Source organism: Eschrichtius robustus, chromosome 15 (genome assembly GCF_028021215.1).
Source record: "Eschrichtius robustus isolate mEscRob2 chromosome 15, mEscRob2.pri, whole genome shotgun sequence".
Taxonomy (NCBI): domain Eukaryota; kingdom Metazoa; phylum Chordata; class Mammalia; order Artiodactyla; family Eschrichtiidae; genus Eschrichtius; species Eschrichtius robustus.
Window position 1 is genome coordinate 18,788,141 of NC_090838.1, and position 23,439 is coordinate 18,811,579.

Genomic DNA, 23,439 nt, shown 5'->3' on the forward strand with positions numbered 1-23,439 from the left:
AAACGGTCTTGTACCCAAGCTGGCCTGATTCCAAAGCTTGTGGAGCTAGCCAGGGCTTAAAATAATTTTTGGAGGTATGGCTGATCCAGGACTTTGGTATCACAGGACCACTCCGCCTCTGAAACCAAACGCCAGCATCCCTGCCTCTGACTCTATGCTTCGATTCCACTGTAATTCCATTATTCCTACTCTTCGACCTTAGGCTCACATTTGCCCACTGAGCTCCCCCCATATCCATGTCCCTCTCCTGACACCCACCCTCCTCACAGCCCGTCCTCCTGTTTCAGAGGAAGATGTCTCCTTGCCACCACGGCCAGCCCTGGGCCTATCGCCGGCAAAGGCAGACATCTCCCCTTGCCCCTTCCCTCTCCACGACCTTTTCCATCCCCACTTAAATCCAGGAGAGCATGCCATCCACTTGCTCAAGACCCTCTCAGCCCCACCCCTGCATCCCATCAACAGTCCCTCAAGGTCTCACAAGATCAGGTCTCTCCTGAAGTATCACTTCCTCAGGGAGGCCTTTCCTGCTTCCCCACAATCGCCTCCTCCACCCCCAGGTCTCTACGCTCCACCCACTTTGCTTGTGCTCAGTAGAACCCATCTCCACATACAACTATATAGTTATCAACGGCTTTCTTGTTTATTGCTTGACACCCCTGTTAAAACAGATGTCATGAGGGCAGGGACTTTGACCGCTACATCCTCAGTGCCCAGAAGTGAACGTTCAACATGAATAAATGTTTGCTAACTGCACAAGTGAATGTCCATGGTGCCCTCTTCCTCGAACAAACAAAAACAGCCTTTCCTGTTCCCTTCACTTTCTCCTCCTCTTGCAATAATCGGTTTACTCTCCTCCCGCCACCCGGCTCCACAGCGTTGTCTCCCGTCTCCTGACCCTCACCTGCCATTCCCTCCTTTTTTGTGTGTGATTTTTTTAAATAAATTTTTTTTTTAATCTTTATTTTTGGCTGTGTTGGGTCTTCATTGCTGCGAAGGTTTCTCTGGTTGTTGTGAGCAGGGGCTGCTCTTCATTGCGGTGCGTGGGCTTCTCATTGCAGTGGCTTCTCTTGCTGCAGAGCACGGGCTCTAGGCATGCGGGCTCAGTAGTTGTGGCTCACGGGCTCTAGAGCACAGGCTCAGTAGTTGTGGCGCATGGGCTTAGTTGCTCTCCGGCATGTGGGATCTTCCTGGACCAGGGCTTGAACCTGTGTCCCCTGCAATGGCAGGCGGATTCTTAACCACTGTGCCAACAGGGAAGCCCCTGCCATTCCCTCCTTAACCCACTGAACTTGGCCTCTGCCTCCCCACTGAGGAGACAGTGCAGCCTGGTAGGCGCACTCCAGCATCGGAGAAAGGGAGAAGGGAGTTTGTATGTTGCTTTCCTCTCTTAGTGGTTTTAGTCAACTTTTTAAAACAAATCTGATCCTCCATTTTTTTTTTTTTAATATTTATTTATTTGGCTGCGCCAGGTCTTACTTGCAGCAGGTGGGATCTTTAGTTGAGGCATGTGAACTCTTAGTTGCAGCATGAGGGATCTAGTTCCCTGACCAGGGATCGAACCTGGGCCCCCTGCGTTGGGAGCACGGAGTCTTAACAACTGGACCACCAGGGAAGTCCCTCCATTTATTTCTTGAAAGAAATGTGTACACTGTTACCTAAGTGTTGGGACAGGTCTGATGATTAGGTGGGGTAACACTGACCAAGGAAACCTCAATCACAGGTAGCCATAATGCTGACCATGTGTCTTCAAAACCCTGTCCTCCTTGGCTCCCTTACCTCCCTCCCGGTTCTCCTCCACCATCTCTGACCATTCATTTTCTGACTTTTCCACTGCTTCTTCTTCCTTTGATGCTCTGTGGTCATCTTGGGCTTCCCAGGGCCATGAGATTTCATTCACTACCACCACCTCTACCCCACTCTATTTCCAACCCTGAGCTCTCTGCTGACCTTCAGGTCCCCAGAATCAAAGATCAGATGCCCATCTCAGTGTCCTCCAGGCAGTTAAAACATCACATGTCCAAAATGGACTCCTCACCTTCTCCCCACCCATGTTCTGTCCCCTGCATTTTCGGTGAATTTACATCAGCATCTAACCAGTCACCAAAACCCAAAACTTGGTCTCTTCTTAGTTTCCTTTCTCTCCCATTCACTCCACCACCCCATTCCCCATATATACCGAGTATGGATTAAGCAAGGGAAAATGTTGCAATTTGTGGGTTCTACGATTATCAAATGGTAGAAGTTATTTGAAATTGAACAGAAAGTTGTAACACCAGATATGGATGGGTGTGGCTCATAACACACACAGCAAACTGATGTAGCTGATCCTTAGGTGTTTGAGATGTGTATATATGTGTATGTATGTTTGTGTATCCCTATGGGACTCAGTTCAGCTGGGTACAGTTTTCTGTGTTCACCTAGTGTTTCTTAAGGACAAAACTGGTACACAAGCATAAGGAAATTCAAGTTATGCTCTAATAGTTCCCTAATATAGCAATTGTGTTGGAACAAATTTGTTTTCAAAACAAACATTATAACAGAACTGAGTGTGTATGTGTCTCGGTGTAAATATACAGAAATCCTAAATGGTCTCATAAATATTAAAGGAATAAAATAAGTATTTTAAAACATTCCCACAAAGAAAACACCAGATCCAAATTCTATCAAACATTCAATCAAGGATCATTCCTATCTTATGAAAACTTTTCCAGGGAATAGAAAAAGGCATACTCAGCAACTCATTATACCAGGCCAGAATAAGCTCGAAACCAAAACTAGACAAGCAAAAGCAAACAGAAAGGAAATTTGCAGGTTAATCTTACTTATGAACATAGAAGCAAGAATCCAAAACAAAATATTAGCAAACTGCGTCTGGCAATGTCTAAAAAATAAATACATCATGAACATTATTGGGTGTATTCCAACAATGCAAAGTTTGTTTAATGTTAGAAAAATCTATCAAGTGATATTCACCACATTAACAGATTAAGGGAGATAAAAATTACAGTCTCAATAGATACAGAAAGAACCATTTGATAAAAATCTAACACCCATTCATGATAAAAGTACTTAACAAACCAAGAAGAAAAGGAAATTTTTAAACATAAGAAAGGGTATCTACCAAAAACCTAGGGCAAACGCCACTTTTAATGGTGAAACAGTTCCTTTAAAATCAGGAATAAGGAAAGGGTGCCCACTATCCACAAAATTTTCATTATTTGTGAATGATATGATTGCCTACATAGAAAACCCAAAGAATCTACAGATAAATTATTAGAATTAATAAGACAGTATAGCAAGGTAGTTGGATATAAAATTAACAAAAAAGAATTGTACTTTATATGCAACACTTATAAAATATAATTTTTAAAAAATATCATTCACTGTAGCAACAAAAAATATAAAGTACCTAAGAATAAATGAACAAAATGTGGAAAAACTTCTGCTTCTGGCCATGATGGAGCAGTAGAGACCAGATCTCACCTCTTGGCTGGTTTGTTAAAAAACAAACAAACAAAAAAAACTGGACAGAATATATTAAACAACAGTTTTCAAGGCACTGTACAGGCAACAGTGTACAGTTGGCATCAGGCAACAAAGGAGTAATCTCTAAGAGAAGGGAAACAAATGAGGTGAAATTTACAACTGCCCCAGCTTACTGCCTTGAGAATTTCCAGATGACAGTGAAGAGAACCAATTTAGAGTCCAGAGGGCTCCCTGAGTTGAGAAGACAAGCTGGAAGAGACCAAAGTGGCTAGAGTTTGCAGGACAGAATAGTGGAGGAGTGAGTTACTCCTCAAGAGAAAACTCGGGAGATCTACAGAGGGTCCCACTCAAGTACCCAACAGAATGTTGATTAAAGAAATGTGAAAGACAAAACTTTCATGAAAGGAAAGATAAATGTGACTTCATTACATTGTAAATCAAGTATACTTCAATTAAAAAAATGTGACTTCATTAAAATTAACTATGTTTGTTCAATAAAACACACCATCAAGGAAGAGAAAAGACAAGTCACAAACTGGGTGAAGATATTAGCCACATACTAACAACATCTAGAATATATAAAGAATCCCTACAAGTTGGTAACATAATATTGTAAATCAACCATACTTCAATTTAAAAAAAGAGAATCCCTACAACTCGACAAGAAAAAGACAACCCAATAGAAATTTGGGCAAAAGACAAGAACAGGCATTTTGCAAAAGAGAAAACTGGAATGACCAATAAACACATGAAAGATGCTCAATTTCATTGTTGGTCCAGAAGTAAAAATCAGGTTAAAGGAGAAACCATTTATAACTATTGGAGGGTCATAAATTAAGAACCCTTAAGCCTACAGAGCAACAGGAGCTGTTGGGAATGAAGACTGATATAACCACCTTGGAAAATAACTTGAATTTACATACACCCTGTGCTCCAGCAATTCCACGTCTAGATAAAAGGCCCTAGAGGGACTTTTTAAACACCTGCATCAGGAGACATTTAATAAGAATATTCAAAGCAATATTGTTTATAATCGCAAAAATAGAACCAGGGGACAATCCAAATGTGCACAGCAAGAAAATGGAAAAATTGTGGTAACTTGAAACAATGAAAGCAATAGAACATACACATAACAAGTATGAACCTTAGAAACAATACTGAGTGAAAAAAAAGGTTGCAGAAGAGTACATACAATAAAATACCACTGTATAAAGCTCAAAAACATTACATTATCTAGGCCAATGTGTATACGTGATCATGGTGAAACTCCTTTTTAAAAAGAAAAAGGGAATTCCCTGGTGGTTTAATGGTTAGGACTTGGCGCTTTCACTGAGGTGGCCTGGGTTCAATCCGTGGTCAGGGAACTAAGATCCCACAAGCTGCACAGTGGGGCCAAAATAAAATTAAATTAAGAATAAAAAATAAAAAGAAAAGAAATGAAGAAATGATAATTTACAACAATCTAGAGATTAGTCACCTCTGGGGTGGAGCTACCTCTATGGAGAAGGATCCAGGAGGGATACACAGGGAGTGTGAATGGTTCCTAGTAACGTTCTGGTTCTTAAATTAGGTGGTAGGTGGTTCACTTTATTGTTAAGCCTTCCTACACCTTACATCTACTGCATTTATCAAATAATACCGTACAAAATGTTTTAAAATGTGGGCGCAAAATAGGATTTATAAATAATGTCTTTATGCAAAAATATTCTCAATGTAACATTAAACAATAATTTAAAGAATTTAGCTCTTCTCTCCCTGTTTCCTTCTCTCCCAAAACCAACAAATACTGGATTAACTTCTAGGATTCCAATGATTATAAATAGTAAAGGCCAAGGAAACATCTTATGTTTGAGAGTTGTCATGGAATCAGATTTGCCGGAAAAAAAAAAAAATTTATGTTCTGGACTCTCCACCAGAAGAAGTACAAAGAAAACATACACATATGTAAAATCAAGAACATTCCTTTATACCAGAAACAATCACAAAGCAAACACCATCAAAACATTCACAAAAGCCACAACAACCATTAGTGATTTTATTGAAGACTCACTCACAGGATTCTGACCAGCGAAATGATTATAACATACACGTTGAGTGCGGCACCTACACTGGTCTTACTATGGGGTACCCCAGACCCCCTCTTGAAGCTTCACAGTTCTGTTTTCACCCCACCCGGACACTTTCTTTGAAAATGGAAGCAGGCCTCAGACTGTCCTCAGCCAATGCTCTCAGGCAACTGATTCCAGACAAGGGGGCTCCACTTCCATTATCCCAGCAGCTCCTCTAATGCATTTCAATCACAAAGTGGGCCCTCGTTTCTTCCCTATCCCAGCTCCACCTTCATAAACTGTAACAGACCAACAGGAGTCCTCAAGGGTACAATATATTTCTTTCCAGATGATTTTAAAATAAAGGGTGAAAAAGATGCACTTGAGCTCTTATGCATCTGAGCTCCTATGGCTGAAACAATTTATCTGCAGACGTGCTCTGACCAGCTACACACTGATCTGTTCGTTATGCCGCAGTGACTGAAGCTTATAACTATCTGAAGGCAGTGAGAAATGGTGAGTCTATCTGAAGCTGGAATCAGGGCTCTTTCCACTACGCTAAGCTGGCGCTTTAGCCCATAATTATAATAAACTATCTCAGATTCAGTGAAACCTCCAACTTTCTGAAATAAAAACTTTCTCTCGCAGATTCTATGCTGGTCTCTAAGACTTGAATCCGGTGGGGGGGGGGGGAAGAAAAATATTAAAATTAAAGTGACAATTTAAGGGAGTTGATTACTGGGAAAAAAATAGGACATGTTTATGATCCCAACAATGGGGGGTGGGTAACCTATCAGGGAGAAAATCATGAATGGCAACAGCACAAAATCATGCTGTAGGCCTCACCTATGCTTGGCATTATACTAGTAACATCAGGACACACTCAAGTGGGGTCCAGAGGGAGTCAAAGCACTGAAATTTCATTTGAAATTTGCCCAGGGACAGTTTTTAGGAGTACCTGGAACTATATCAGCCAGAATTTTCTAGGGAAGCGAGAGGGTTAGGTTTAAATCCTGGGAGGTCCAGCCAACATGAGAACTACTTTCTGTTCTAGGTAGCCCTGGGAGCAGAAGTCAATCGATTTTTTGTCTTCCTTTGAGCTCTGCTGATTCCTGCTCGTTTGGGGTAAAAAGACAGGCTGCAGCAGATGTTCTCCAGCACTCCTCACACTCAACTTTAAGCCAAGAAAAAGATCTATAACAATGCTGAGGTACCTTTTAAGTGCTTCTAAGGGCTTTAACACTGTTTTGGGCAAGGGACAAAAAAACCTCAGAGAAACCACAAAACACAATCCATATGGCACCATAAAATCACTTTGCGCCGGGAATTCTGCCCTTAGACAAAACCACACAGTAATGAACACATAAATAACCACTTTCTGAGCCATCTACCAAAGACTGGGCTCTGCTGAGAGTAGGCAATGTCAGCCTGTGGGGAGAGGTGGCTGAGCCAGCCGTGGCAAGTTCTTCACCTCCCAGCGACAGTACAAATCCCAGCTGGGGAGCGTCCACCTCAGAAAACAGATCTTACTTGTAACAACCTCATCTGAAAGGCTGTGCAGCAAATATTCTGCAAACGAGTATCAGACTATACTGCCAAAATGGTTAGAACAGCTGGTGGCATCTATGCTTTGGGCAGTATGTCTCTAAAAGACTTCAAGAGACAGGGCCCCTAAAGTCATTTGACCTACCATCTCTTATGACTATTTCCTGTGTGGCTGTGAAAGTTAAGGGGATGAAGCCTTCGCTATCAGCACAGAGAAGGATCCAGTGGGAGTCTGCAAAGTAAAATAAACACATAGGCAATTTAGGATATCCTGTCTTATTCTATAAAGAAAAATATGACAAATACAACTTTTATGAGGAAAAGAATGTAGTAGTTGATGAACCTGACCATCACAAGACATTATAGAGAATGGGGAGACGGAGGGACCTGGTATAAAGTTAAGGTCAGGTTACATGACAGCAAGGGGATGTTGATGACAGGCATAGGTAAGGGACATGTATTTTCACCCAGGTTAGGCATTAATCACTCAGTGCTATGCATTTGAGCTTGTGTGTGCATGTGTGCACACAGGTGTTAGGGGTTGTGTATGGTGTTCCTAACTTATATATCAATACATGCTGTTAAGCAGTTTCTCCAGAAACTATGTGAAGTTGGGAACAGCTACTCTTTGGAGGAAACTTCTATATTCTTGAGATCCATACCAGCCTCTAGACACCCAAGGAGGCTGAGCTGACTAGAGCTAGACTAGAATGGCCCAGATAATCCTAAATAGTTTGTTCTGGGGTAACCTAGGGCCACTAGCATAATACATACCTGGACTTTCTCTGGTTCTTTCGAGTCTACTGTGTCTCACCTGTTGACCCTGTAATTTCACTTCTAAAAATCTACACTTTCCAAAAACATGTAAAATATGCAGAGAGGTTTTTATTAGAGTTATTTATGATAATGAAAAATTGGAAACCACCTAAATGTCAAAGAAAACATGGCCAAGTAAAATATGGTATTAAAAGAGTAAATCCTCATCACAAGGAAAAAAAGTTTTTTCTATCTATATGAGGTGATGGATGTTCACTAACTTACAGTGATCATCATTTCATGATGCATGTAAGTCAAATCATTATGTTGTACACTTTAGATTTACACAGTGCTGTATGTCAATTATATCTCAATAAAACTGGAAGGAAAAAAATATATGGTACGCCCAGGATAGACTATTAACCCAGTAAAAATAACAGTTATGAAGTCATATCATAAATGCATGTGTCAAAATAGAAAAATGCTGATGCTACCATGTTAAGGGGGAAAAGATGAAACAAAATTCTATGTTCAGTGTGGTGTCTGTCCTGAAGACTCAGGCATAAGAAAACCGCCATGCTCTCCACTGGATGGAACACAGGCGTGACTCAGTCCCTTGCCACCTAGGAGTATCCTTCACGTCCACAAGTCTGCTGCATATTAAAATGACAATTCCTTTAAGAAATATTCTGTGGGAGTTCCCTGGTGGCCTAGTGGCTAGAATTCTGGGCTTCCACTGCCATGGCCGGGGTTCAGTCCCTGGTCGGGGAACTGAGATCCTACAAGCTGCATGGCATGGCCAAAAATAAAAAAGAAAACAACAAGGTCTACTGTATAGCACAGAGAACTACATTCAGTGTCCTGTGATAAACCATAGTGGAAAAGAATATTAAAAAAAAAAAAAGAATGTATATATAAAACATCCACACACACACACACACAAAAGAAATATTCTGCAATGCTATATCTTTATGTTTTAGTGCAACAAGTATATATGAGGTTTTTATGTTATTTCCTTGCAGTTGTTATATATTGCTTCATAACTCTATTTGGTTTTTTCATGTGTACATTTAGGTTTTCCAGCTAGGTTGTAAGTTCCTTAAGGGTAGAACCCATATTTTCCATGTATTTTGGCACCTATAATAGGCCTGGGCATACAACAGGCAATTAATAATACTTTTTAACTATCTAATGAATCACTGAATGGTTGGTACACTTCATTTTCATTACCAGTGAAAGTTACAAAATAGAGGGAGGGGGTGTCAGGTAGAGTCAATTTCTGAATTTTACCTACCATGCAGCATTTCAATAAGAGAGAGGCCAAAAGTCTGCTGGACTGTACTGAGTCTTAGCTTGCCGTTGCAGAGAAGCACGGCTCTTTTTTCTACAACAGGACCTAAAAAATAAGATTTCTTCAAATATAAAAATAAAAGTTGTTAAACTGATTGCAGAAGCAATGGAGTTAACATTTCCTAAGAAGAGAACGTGTAGTTTTTAAAATTCTTATCTATTACCGCTATCAACTAGACTTCAGTTTTACATAAGGAGCTTTTTGCTGCATCATTTAACACAACTAAAGAATCAGACAAAACACAACCCCTAATTTCCTTTTGCTCTGTTCTTCCCCAGTGTTATGTCCTTATTACTAGGAACTGGCTTTCCTAGGACGTGACTAATAACACTATAGGATGATGGATGGCAGCCTGAGAGATAAAATCTGACGGTGAGGAACAATTGCTTGGCTGTTTTAGAAACAGGTGTACCTCGGAGATACTGCAGGTTTGGTTCCAGACCACTGCAATAAAGCTAGTATCACAATAAAGTGAGCCGCATGAAAGTTTTTGGTTTCCTAATGCATATTCTATAGTCCATTTAAGTGTGCAGATGCGTATGTCTAATAAAATAATGTACATACCTCAATTTAAAAATGTTTTATTGCTAAAACATGCTAACTATCATCTGACAACACAGGGTTGCCACACACCTTCAATCTGTAAAAAACACAATCTCTCTGAAGTGCAATAAAACTAGGTATGCCTGTATAACTAAGAAGTTTTACGTTTTCTTTATTGGGGAAAAAATGCCAAGAAAGACTGCCCTAAGTCGTGGAGTAGCAGAGGATTTGCATAAGCAAAATAAACAAACTGTGGTAAAAATTCACTTAGCTTAGAAAACGTACAAATAACAGTGATATTTAAATTTTAAAAAGTTATATCAAAAATTAACGCATCTTTGAAAATGTTTCCAAATATCCATAGAGAAAGAAAATATAGAACAATTATAGCTCTAATTTAAGACACATTGAGTCCAAAGGTATATCCATAGAACACAGAATAAAAAATATAACTTCTAATTCTATATTATGAGACAATATCTTCATGTAAGCATTTCTTAAAGTTTTATAAGTTATGTGTCTAACTTATTTTCTTGTTAAAGTTATCACTACTCATTTTCTGACTACTAAGAAAAATAATTTCAACGATAAAAGGTAAACTGTACTCCATTTGTGGTAGGATGAACAGCTCAAAAGATGTATGTCTACTATGTAATAACATTTTAAAAGATAGCACATGAATAAACTGTAAGGGCCATAAGCAACTAATTATTCATCTTAACTCTTATGAAATGTGGCTTCTGATATTATAGGGGGAAAAACTCTTCATTGCTTTTATTTTGTTTTTCTTTTACTTTTCTCATTACAAAAGAAATATATGCTCAACATAAAGAAAACAGAAATTTGTAAGGCAGAAAGTAAAGTCCCCAAAATTCTACCTCCAGAAGTACTTACTGATAACAGCTTGGCTGAACTAACTCATTATAAACTGAGAAACTGAAGAATTGAAAGGCAAGAAAAACATTTCTTTTTACTTTAAAAAAATGCATTTACAAATATAAATATTTGTAAAAATATTTGTAAAAAAGTATATATTGTTTGATAAAATAATCTATTTAGGGACTTCCCTCGTGGCGCAGTAGTTAAGAATCCGCCTGCCAATGCAGGCGACACAGGCTTGAGCCCTGGTCCGGGAAGATCCCACATGCTGTGGAGCAACTAAGCCCATGCGCCACAACTACTGAGCTCACATGCCACAACTACTGAAGCCTGTGCACCTAGAGCGCGTGCTCTGCAACAAGAGAAGCCACCGCAATGAGAAGCCCAAGCACCGCAATGAAGAGTAGCCCCTGCTCGCCACAACTAGAGAAAGCCTGTGCACAGCAACGAAGACCCAACGCAGCCATAAATAAATAAATAAATAAATAAATAAATAAATAAATAAATAAATAATCTATTTAAAGAAAAATAAAATCAAACAATTAGATATTATATCTTTTAGATCGACAAAGGTTTTAGTAAATGCATAGAAAAAAATGGAATAAATACTTCCATTACTAACTATACCTGTGGTTTTCTCTAAGGGTTTGGTTATGAAGAATTTTTACTTTCAACATTAAATATTCTTGGGAATTCCCTGTGGTCCAGTGATTAGAACTCTGCGCTTTCACTGCTGAAAGCCCAGGTTCGATCACTGGTTGGGGAACTAAGATCCTACAAGCCACACAGGGTGGCCAAAAAAACCAATAAACAAACATTAAATATGCTCATATTGGTTAAATTTTTTCTTCAGTGAGCATACATTACTTTTGTAATTAGGAAAAAAAATACTATGCATCTGTAAAAAAAATTTAAAAAGCTCTGTGTGCTGATACAGAGAGTTCTTGAGACTATGTAACTAAATGGAAAAAAGATGCAGAACATCGTATATAGTACCTTACCTTTTGTGTAACAAAAGGAAAAATAAAAATAAATAGTAAGATCTGCTAATATCTGAATAAAGTAATAAAAATAAAAATGGTTACCTAGGACTTCCCTGGTGGCACAGTGGTTAAGAATCCGCCTGCCAGTGCAGGGGACACGGGTTCGAGCCCTGGTCCGGGAAGATCCCACATGCCTCGGAGCAACTAAGCCCGTGAGTCACAACTACTGAGCCTGCTCTCCAGAGGCCGTGAGCCACAACCACTGAGCCTGCGTGCCACACCTACTGAAGCCCATGCACTCTAGGGCCTGTGCTCCGCAACAAGAGAAGCCACCGCAATGAGAAGCACGCGCACTGCAACGAAGAGTAGCCCCTGCTCACCACTAGAGAAAGCCCATATGCAGCAATGAAGACCCAACACAGCCAAAAGTAAATAAATAAAATAAATAAATTAAAAAAAAAAAATGGTTACCTATATGAGGTGAGGGGAACAAGCTGGACAAGGATGGGGTGAAACTAAGACTTCTCAGTATATACCTTTCTATTAAAAGAATGTTTTTTTTAAAGCAAGTAAATGAATTGCCTATTCAAAAAGAGAAATAAAAAGGGAAAAAAGAAAAAATATTTGAAAAGTCATGGGAGGAAAAAAAAATCCAAACTAGATTACACACTTATAAAGTACTATAATTTTTAAAAATAAAAAATCTGTTTATTGAAAATACACTGAAAACTTCATGTAGTTAATAAAGCCATTTAAATATTTGTTTTGGCTGAAGACAATGTGGGAAAAATCCTCTTCAAAAATCTAGGATTGGGATGTTAGATGTTTATAAATATTTGTTTCAATTAGCTTTGGTACATAATATAACTAAGATCCCTAATGTGGTTGTGAAATTAATTAAAAAAATTTTTTTATATCAGTGACTTTACTGATTTTTAACTGATTTATTTGTGATTTAACCGGTTTGGGGGACAATTTAGGAATTTGAATAAGAACTAGGTATTAGATGATATTAAGTAATTATTGTTAATGTTATCAAGTATGATAATGGTACAGTGATAACTAAAGAAAATGTGCTTACACTTTAGAACAACATCCCAAAATACTTACAGGTGAAACACCATGATGTCTCTACTTAGAAAAATATTTTAGAAAACAAAAAAAAGAAGCAATTATGGTAAAATGTTAACAACCATTAAATCCAGGTGATAGATATAGATAGGGTTTCATTAGGTATTCTTTCTATATGTTTACAATTTTTCATAATAAAAAATATATTTTATGTGTTTGAAATTTTTTATACTAAACAAATTTTAATTCAATTTTAAATTAGTGTTTGGTTCTTTTAAAAACCTATGTCCTTGAGTCAAACAGTAGTTTTATGAAAAAACTAATTAAAATATCTCTTTTGACCATTATTTAAATAGTAATTTACATATTATTATTGATTTCAATACCAACTTTCTACAAATATCTTTTAAAACAAAGATATATAAGTCCACAGTAATCAAATCAGTGTGGTATTGTTAAAGTTCTAGATAAAGAGACCAGCATTACAGTAGCTGAAGAAGAATCCAGAATTAGATCTCAGTATATGTAAGTTTATATATGACCAATGTGGTAGATCAAGTTCAGTGGGATAAAGATGCATTTTTAATAATGTTGGTAGCACAACTGGTTATCTAAATTTCAGAAAATGTTAATAAAGGTTAAAAACAATGTAGTAAAATAATGCAAGAAAATCTAGATTATTACATATATATCAATTTCTATAATATAAAAAAAGCTCTTGTAAACTGATAATAGGAAAAAATGAGCAAAACGCAATTCACATTCAATTGGCCAAAAAACATGACAACATATTCAAATTCACTAATAGTAAAGGAAATACAAATTAATAAAAGTGAAATACCACTTTGCACTCATCAGATTGGTGAGGAAGTGAGAAAAAGGACAGTCTCATTGGTCGCTGATGGACATGTGATGATGCATTGTTTAGTAAAAAATCTTTGAAAGGCAATCTGTCAACTCTATTAAAAGTAGAAGCATATATGTATGTGTGTATATATATACTCTTCAAACTTGCACTTCCACTTCTGGGGACCAAGCCAACAGAAATAAAAGAATGAATACAAATAGATACATATGAGAATACTATTGCAGCACCATTTGGAGTGCCTAAGAACTGAAAACAAAGTGAATGTCCATCAGCAAGTGAAAGGCTGAATAAACAGCATACTCCCAGCGTGAAGTAAGGAATGCACCATATGACCCCATTTTTGTAAAACAACGACAAAGTCACCACCAACACCCCCGCACCTATATACCTACGTATACAAAGATCTGTGTAAGATTATATGAGTGTGAAATAAAATACGAAAGGATCCACATTAAGCTGCTAGTTAAGGTGGGTTACAGGGAGCAGGAGCCGGGCCAAGTGTGATGCGAAAGGAGTGTTCATGATAAAAACAGATATGGTATGATCCCACTTATATAATATTTTATGTTTGCATATACAGGCATAAACAGATGCATTAAAAATTTTTAATGACTATAACCTCTCTTATAACAGCATATTATAAGATGCTGTTATAATCTTATGCTGTTATGCTATTATAAGCTCTCTTATAAACAGAAGAGTGTCTGCAATTGCATAAGGAAAAGGTTTTCGCAATGAAACAGCATGAATTAAAAAAATTTTTTTCTAAACATACATTGCCAGAATGAGTGCAATCATTCATGTTTTCACACCACGCACATGATAAAATCACGGTGTATACTGGCATGTGTGCCCAGCCAACCAACCTGGAAAGGTATAACAACTTGCCTGAATATAACATGTCCAGGTCAGTGAAGTTCAATAAGAATACTACTTCCTCATCAATAAATTTCTCTTGCAGTACCTACTGGCTGCAGGAGCCAGTGGTAGCTCCTCAAAGGAGAAGTTACCTGGCAAGTGATGTGAACATAAGGCACATCCTGAGAGAGTGGATACACTGGAGAGGATTTCTTTCCATTACGTAGAAAGTCTGAGAGTTCAGAAAGACGCTGCTGCACTTCAGTCAGGTTCCTAGATAAAATTTCCAGTATCTTAGATAGCTGGTAAGTTTCCTTTTCCACTTGTAAGTTAGGAAGTCCCGCGGTACTAGTGTGGTCTGGTGTGCCGCTGGGTCCGGGCAGTGTTACCGACTGGTTAACAGGCCCGGCATCTAGAGTTTCTAGGGCTGTGGAGCCATCACAGATACTGGATGGAGGACTTTTGATTTCTTGAATAAGAGTTCTTCCAGGCCTTCCACTTTGACTGCTGCTATTAGCTGTTAACAAGAGCCCTCCGTTTTGGTGACAAAAATCTGGGGAAAGACTTTCAATTAGGTTTTTTCTACTTGCTTTATTTAACAGAGTACTGAAAGCAGAGTAACCACTCTGGTTTTCACTCAGTGTCACTGGAGAGTCTTCTTCCAACATAACTTCTCTAACAATCAAACGAATCATATACTGATCAGACTTTGAAGAAAGAAGAAATGCCGAATCACTGGATTTCTGTTTTCCTATCAAAATTAACAATAATTTATCTGTCAAGAAACTTATGCCTTTTGGTCTTTCATTACTCTCTAACTGAATTTGCTGGATGTTTGGCATAAATGATGGAATGACAGAATAGATAAAAATTATATTACACGTATTGGAAGCCACTGCGACTACCTGTGCTTTAAGATTAAACGCTATTAGATCAGGAACCAGAATGCCTGGGATGGTGACTTTTCTTTTCTGGGTAACCTCCTTCTCAAAGGTCAAGAGGACCAAGTGTGAAGAATCCAGGCCAGTTCCTGTCAAGTAGTCCTTTTTTCTTAGACAAATAAGAGAACTAGCCTCAGATTTAGATCTATCAAAGTGTATATGAGTTAGATCCAGAGGATCAGAAAAGGATGAAGAAAAGGGAGAAACTGGTGTTTCAGAACTTGTTTCAGAGGAAACTTTGTCAATAACTGGTAAAGTATACAGACAAGTGCCTTCACTACTAGGGGGAACATCAAAGGTTCCAGATGCATTTAAGCCACAAATCTTATCGAGTGGAAGCTCAGTGGCTATAGCGACCTGTGAGTCCACAGTGGCTCCGATTGAGCGCACGTAGCTGTCCACATCAAACACTGGGCAGAAGGAGCACCTGTGAAGAGTCTTCTGAGCACTGTCCCAAATATAAGAATGCACGCTGCTGCCTACGGCCACCACCAGCCTCTGGCCATCCTGGGTCCAACATGCACAGTGAATGAGGCCTTGGGTGCTGATGTCCACTTTGACCCGGGAACTGTCCCAGTGAACATTATGGAAAACGGAGACATCCTGTGCAGTCAACACAGTCAGGACAGCACTTTTTGGGTGCCACACACAGCCCTGGGGAAGGACAGGGAGTGACTGACTAATCTCACAGGTCTGAGACATCAGCCATTTGCTTGTCTCCATAGTGCTAGGACACAGCTGCCACACGACGACATGCTTCTTGTGCTGGACAGCGAGCAGAGCAGGTGTGTCAGCTGTACCAGGTGGGGCCCAGGACACCCCATACACATGTTCAAATTGTCCAATGACCGCTGAGTCCCCAAACCTGGCCTCTCCACCGTGAAGGTGTAAATCGGTCAGGACTACCTGATTCCCATCAGTCCAGGCAAGGCCGTGAATTGGGTGTATTGCTTGATACAACGCATTCAGTCCAGTCCTGAGAAGTTTTCCTTTTCCCAACTCCATCCTTTCTGATAAAGGTTATCTGAAATAATTAGGAAGTTATACCATGAGAATACAGTCAGACAAATTCAGGATGTAGTACATTTTACAGGACAACTGGCTTAGTCCTTTCACAGGTCATTATTGTGAGAGGATAAAAGGATGGGAGGAATTTGGCAGATTAAAAGACTGCCTGGCAGTGCTGAGAAATTATTTTTCCTGCAAAATAAGGTCAAAATTTTGAAACCTAATGAATAAAATGTTTTAGTAAAATTTTAATAATGGGGATGAAATTTCAGATTTTGTTGTTGTTCCACAGGTTCATTCTATGACTGCCTCTGTGGAATACTGGTTTTTTCTTTTTTAATTCATTTTATTTATTTATTTATTTATTTAGGCTGCATTGGGTCTTTGTTGCTGTGCGTGGGCCCTCTCTAGTTGCGGCGAGCGGGGGCCACCCCTCATTGTGGTGCGCAGGCTTCTCATCGCGGTGGCTTCTCTTGCTGTGGAGCACGGGCTCTAGGTATGCAGGCTTCAGTAGCTGTGGCGTGTGGGCTCAGTAGTTGTGGCTTGCGGGCTCTAGAGCGCAGGCTCAGTAGCTGTGGCACATGGGCTTAGCTGCTCCGTGGCATGTGGGATCTTCCCGGACGAGGGATCGAACCTGTGTCCCCTGCATCAGCAAGTGGATTCTCAACCATTGTGCCACAAGGGAAGCCATACTGGTTTTTAACAGTTGGCTATTTATGCAGCCAAACGTATATTGGGGGCACCTCTAGTTCAAACTTCCTTGATCACAGAATTGGGATACTAAAAATCAGCAATACAGGCACAACAGTAATGCTTATGGTAGCAGTTTTTGGTTCAAAATTCCAAGCCACTCATAGGAAATCAGGTAAACAAAAAAATGCTTACTAACCCTGTGTCTCTTTAAGTTACTATAATCACAGTTTCTTACTGTAGCCTCACTATGATACTATGATGAATTAGAAAGAGCCAATAAAATATGCAAGATGCACATAAGGCCAGAAATGAGTCAACTCATCATGGAGTTGATCAATACTGCAGATGGCTGCCTAAAGTCCTTCTGTAAACAGAGTATGTAACAATTACATATATAATAAGATCATAAGTGTGCATAAAGATTAAAATCTTGTAAAATTAAATGCCAAAACCTAACTACAAAATGCATCATATTATTTGAAAGAGTAATAATTTTTATTGCAATTAAGGATCCAAGATATTTTAAAAGACCCTCATTTTTAAGGCTTTCAAATAACTTTATTTCATGTATATTTTTCTTTTATATTGCTTACATCTGACTCTTGTCAGTATGCTTTATTTCATTTCCTTCTTAACACTGAAGGGAAAGCAAATGGCAACACTTAAACTCCCATTTGTCACCAGTTTAAAATATGGTAGAGCCTTACTAACTTCCATCAATTTCGATGGTAAAATTTTGGGGTTAGCCTTTCTGTGAAATGTGAGACGTCAAAACTGAGGAAATCAGGATGACACTGTTATTGACTATGCAAAAACAGACCATATTCTACAAACACACCCAGATACTACCTGAATTTGCTGGGCAAATTAGAAGGAAAGGAAGGGAATAAACATGTCCAGTATGTGCCACACATGGTGCTGGTCACCTAGAATCTGATACAACCCTTGTTAACAGTCCTGTGAGGGTAGCACTGTTATTCTTATGTGAGAGACAACAGATCTGAAGCTCTAAAAAGTTAAGAAACTTGCCCTTCATATCTTATAACAAAACACCTTCCAGACAGATTAAAGATCCAAATGTGTAAAACAAAAATTAAGAGATTTAGAAGAAAGACTTTTTACACTACTATAGAAATACTCAAACTTGTATATGTATGTGTATAAGGATTTACTATAGCATTTTTTTGTAACAGAAAAACCTAAATGTACATCAATATGGAAATAAATAAAAAAATAAGGAAGCTCCATGAGTACTGATATGGAAAAATCCCTCCCCAAAAAAAGCAGTGAAATTCACAAGATAACATGTTGAGTAAGCTACTATTTATGAAAAAAAAAATCCACCTCTATATGTCCATATACATGTGTTTGTATATATTTACATAAAGATGCAGAAAAAGATCAGAAATAACACATACCAAACTGTTCACAGTACATACTGAGATGGAGTGAGGTGGTAGAAGAAAGAAGGTGGGACCCTATTTACTTATTTCTGTATTTTTTGGAAAGACTGTTTTTATAATAAGTATATATTCAAATAGCCCTTTTCTAATTGAAAAAACAAACTAAAGATTCAAATGTACAAAATACTTAATTTATAAAAAGTTCTTGGGACTTCCCTGGTGGCAAAGTGGTTAAGAATCTGCCTGCCAATGCAGGAGACACGGGTTCGAGCCCTGGTCCGGGAAGATCCCACACGGTGGGGAACAACTAAGCCTGTGCGTCACAACTACTAAGCCTGTGCTCTAGAGCCCGCGAGCCACAACTACTGAGACCACGTGCCACAACTACTGAAGCTTGCGTGCCTAGAGCCTGTACTCTGCAACAAGAGAAGTCACCACAATGAGAAGCCCGTGCACAGCAACAAAGAGTAGCCCCCGCTCGCTGCAACTAGGGAAAGCCCCCGCGCAGGAACGAAGACCCAACGCAGCCAAAAATAAATAAATAAATAAATAAAAAGTTCTTATAAGCCAGTTAAAAAGACAAAATTTTAAGTGGCCAAAGAATATCAACAGGCAATTTACAAAACAATGATGATGATCAATAAACATATTCTAAATGATGTTTAATCTTATTAGTTATCAAAGAATTGTGTAAACTTGCAGTGTCCATTTCTTCACCACTCATTCTCTTCTTAACCCACCCCAAATTGACTCCATTCCCAACTCTTCTCCAAAACAACTCTCACCAACCCACCAGTGCTATCCACGTCACTGAATCAGATGGACATTTTTTAACCTTGTTTTATTGTACTTAGTAAATGTCAAAGACAGAACTTGAGAAGCTGCCTTCAGACTCTAAATCCAAAGAAATGTATTCTCTACCGAACTGGACGATTTGCTTTTAACTTATCTGCAAGTTTTTTCTCATTCCTCTTTGCTAGCTTCATCCCTACTCTTAGAATCTTTTACTAAGAGGGAATGGTCTGTTATACTTCTTACACATGAGGTCAGGTTAAGTGGTTCTACAGTGGCTTGCTAAATGGAAAAATATGTCTTCTGACATTACTAATAAAGAAAACTGCCATCTCAAACCCGTTGGTCTTGTATAAGATAATATATGTTTTTCCCTAATATCTACTTATGCACTTTAAAAAAAAAAAGACTTTTATCGATAAATAATGCATGATACATTTTCCTGGAAGAGAAAATTCCTAACGGGCCAATTACATCAAAAGCAATTTATATGATATGTTTTAGGCCACCCAAGTCAGTCTAATGTCATTGAGGGTGTGTATGGCCAGGGTTAGCACAGTGTAAGGATTTGTAAATAAAGGAAAAAACAAACTTGATAATAAAGTTACTGAGATTTTTTAGAAGAATTAATTTTAATATTTTCATCTTTACTAACAAGAAGAAATTTGGTAAAAAACTAAAAATAGAGTTACCATATGATCCTGCAATCCCACTCCTGGGCATATATCCAAAGAAAACTCTAATTCAAAAGGATACATGCAACTCAATGTTCACTGCAGCACTATTTACAATAGCCAAGACGTGGAAGCAACGTAAATGACCATCGACAGATGAATGGATAAAGATGTGGTACATATATACAATGGAGTATTAGCCATAAAAAAGAATGAAATAACGCCTCTGCAACAATATGGATGGACCTAGAGATTATCATACTAAGTAAGGTAAGCAAGACAGAAAAAGACAAATATATGATATCACTTATATGTGGAATCTAAAAAAAAAAAGACAGAAATGAATTTATCTACAAAACAGAAATAGACCCACAGACGCAGAAACTTACGGTTACCAAAGGGGAAAGGACGGGGTGGGGGGTGGGGTTTAAATGAGCAGGTTGGGATTAACGTATATATACTACTATATGTATTGATGTAAGATGTTATGGAAGGGCTTCCCTGGTGGCGCAGTGGTTAAGAATCCGCCTGCCAATGCAGGGGACACGGGTTCAATCCCTGGTCCGGGAAGGTCCCACATGCCGCGGAGCAACTAAGCCCATGCGCCACAACTACTAAGCATGCGCGCTAGAGCCCGTGAGCCACAACTACTGAGCCCACATGCCACAACTACTGAAGCCTGCATGCCTAGAGCCCATGCTCCGCAACAAGAGAAGCCACCGCAATGAGAAGCCCGCGCACCACAAGGAAGAGTAGACCCCGCTCGCCTGAACTAGAGAAAGCCCGTGCACAGCAACGAAGAACCAACACAGCCAAAAAAAAAAAAAGATGTTATGGAAAAACCCGAACGTTTTGGCCAACCCAATAAAATAGATAACCAACAAGGACCTACTGTGTAGCACAGGGAACTACACTCTATATTCTGTAATAACCTATAAGGGAAAAGAATCTGGAAAAAAAAAAATATATATATGTATATATATAATATATATATATATATATACTGAATCACTGTGCTGTACACCTGAAACTAACACAACATTGTAAATCAAATATACTTCAATAAAATTAAATTAAAAAATAAAAATTATGAAAAATTTCCTCAAAAACCCAATGATAATTACAAAAATCTCTTCCAATCCTTTCTACTCCCATTATTAGTCAGGGTCCTGACCACCTCTTCCTTTTTAGTAGGGTAGGACAAGGAGAAGTCCTCTTCATTTCAGTCTCTTCTTTCCCACAGAGCCTGGACTCTGTGTGTTGGGTAGAATTATCTTGAGAAAAGTCACAGCTCTGGTAATTTTGCATTTCTGCTCAAATACCTTTGATGAGTCTCCACAGTCTGTGTATATAAATGTTTAAGCAAAGCATTGAAGGCCTTAAATTATCTTATATTGCTATACCTTTCCAACCTTATCTCCCTGATCATAAAGGGCCTGCTGAATAATTTGGAATTTAGAGGAACCAGCACACATTCATGCAACAATGTGCAGAATGGACCTGAGAAACTAGGAAGCTGACAAGTTTAATAATGGGCCATGAAATAGTTTGAATGTCAGGATGAGAAAGTGAGCCAAGTTTGTAGCTACCTCAGTAGAGAAAGAGGGCCAGATTCAAGAGATATTTCTAAGGCAGATAAAATCGTTATCAAGTAGGATAAGTGGTGAGGAAGAAAGGAGAATTGAGGATAACATGCAAATTTTTAGCTTGGGAAATTGCTGAACCATTAATCAGAGATAAAGAAGACAGAGAATGCTTCAAAGGTAAGAACAGTGTGTAGTGTGTGATAAGTTTAGTATTAGATGTGCTTCATTTAAGATGTTTATAGGGTAGCACTGCACCTCAGGCAGTCAGAGGTAAGGATTTGGGAGTCACTGTTATAGAGTTGGTAGTTAAAAGATCAGAGAGCCAAGAGGACAAAGGCTGAAATGACCTTCTGGTGCTCCCCAATTATTTTGTATGTTTTAAAATATTTACAATTTGCCTGAAGCTAACTGTATACCTGTTGGTCTCTCAACCCTCAGACTATAAGATTTCTCAAATCAGGAGCCCTGGTTGTTTTAGGAAGAGAAAAGCTGACTATATTAATTCAGGGGAGAGGTGGTCAGAACCAGGATCTGGTGCTCAGTCTACGGCCATTTAATTCTTCTGTTTTTAATCTTCTTTAAAGACAACTCATAGTGAGAATCAAGGGGCTCAGGTGAAATGGAGCACTTCCAGTAGGTTGAAACAGAGTTACATACTCCCCAACTTGTTTTTCTAAATTTATTGTGTTTTCACTATAAAATAATTCCAAGTTCTTTACACTTATTATTGTTTTAAATTAACACACAAGAAAGGTCAAAAGGACCTAGAGATTGTCATACTGAGTGAAGTAAGTCAGACAGAGAAAGACAAATCCCCATATGATATCCCTTATATGTTGGATCTTAAAAAATGGTACAAATGAACTTATTTACAAAAGAGAAATAGAGTCACAGATGTAGAAAACAAACATGGTTACCAGGGAGGAAAGGGGGGAGGGGAAGGGATAAATTGGGAGATTGGGATTGACATATACACACTACCATATATAAAATAGATAACTAATAAGGACTTACTGTATAGCACAGGGAACTCTACTCAATACTCTGTAATGACCTATATGGAAAAGAATCTAAAAAAAGAGCGGATATATGTATGTGTATAACTGATTCATTTTGCTGTACAGCAGAAACTAACACAACATTTTAAATCAACTACACTCCAATAAAATTTTTTTAAGAAAGGTCAAAAGGTAAATTCACACACAAAAAAACATTCATCCAAAGAAAATTATGACTACATCCCTCCAGATATTTTTCTATGCAGTTTGGGTTAAACTTTTTCAATCATACTGTACAATTACATATCACGATCTTTTCACTTCACATTATATATTAGGATTTCCCCATGTTATTTAAAGACTATAAATTATTTTTAGATGCCACTTAATATTCACTTTTCCTCACTGTTGAGGAAGTTCTATAATTTTTCCTTACTGGTGAGATACCTGGTTAGAGCCAACTTTATCCTTTTAAAAATAACGCTGGGATAAAGGTGTTTATGCATAAAGCATGTTTTTCATTTTGAATGGCTTCCTTAGGATATATTCCCGGAAGTTTCACTCGTGAGTCACAGGGAATACATTCTCCGGTTTAAACCCACTCCCTGCTCGTCCGCATCCGCCAGCCCTCGCACGCGGCCCCCCACCATTCTCTCCATCCTCTCCCCCCTCCCCCAAAGTGCCTGTCCTTCCACCTCCCTCCCCGCCCACCTACAGCCTCCCCACAACAGCCAGGCCGGGAAGCAGTGTAGACAAAAATACCTTTGGTCTCACTGCCCCACCGAAAATCAGTCTCCCCGAGGCCGTACCTGCTCACAGACAACGGATCCGAAGCCCTGAGCGGGGACCGGAAGCATCGGCTCCCAGGCCCCTGATAGGTGAGCAGTGGCTGGGCAAGCTCGGCAATGCCCCTTGCCTATTGGCTATTGCTTGTGTCCCGTTATGAGACGGTCTTT

The 23,439-nt window shown here is 38.8% G+C and overlaps 1 protein-coding gene across 2 annotated transcripts; it reads right to left on the minus strand.

Moving 5' to 3' along the window:
- Positions 1-548: 548 nt before the first annotated feature.
- WDCP (WD repeat and coiled coil containing) lies at positions 549-23,349 on the minus strand. 2 transcript variants are annotated; one of them, XM_068564786.1, is made up of 5 exons: positions 23,293-23,349; positions 14,541-16,353; positions 9,130-9,247; positions 7,225-7,311; positions 549-1,214 (listed from the first exon to the last, which is right to left on the minus strand). In XM_068564786.1, the coding sequence occupies exons 2-5, from the start codon at positions 16,332-16,334 to the stop codon at positions 1,159-1,161; spliced, it is 2,055 nt and encodes a 684-aa protein (XP_068420887.1). In that variant the 5' UTR covers positions 16,335-16,353; positions 23,293-23,349; the 3' UTR covers positions 549-1,158. The 2 variants fall into 2 exon arrangements, with proteins under 2 accessions (XP_068420887.1, XP_068420886.1); XM_068564785.1 differs by having other exon boundaries at positions 23,246-23,312.
- Positions 23,350-23,439: the final 90 nt, after the last annotated feature.

Coding starts and splice junctions, on each gene's coding strand:
- WDCP (XM_068564786.1), bottom strand. CDS start 16,334: ATGGAGTTGGGAAAAGGAAAACTTCTCAGGACTGGACTGAATGCGTTG. Junction 9,248..14,540: donor ATGTTCACATCACTTGCCAG/GTAACTTCTCCT, acceptor TTATATTTGAAG/AAATCTTATTTTTTAGGTCC. Junction 1,215..7,224: donor GGAAATAGTCATAAGAGATG/GTAGGTCAAATG, acceptor CTGCCATTGCAG/GGGACACAGGTTCAAGCCCT.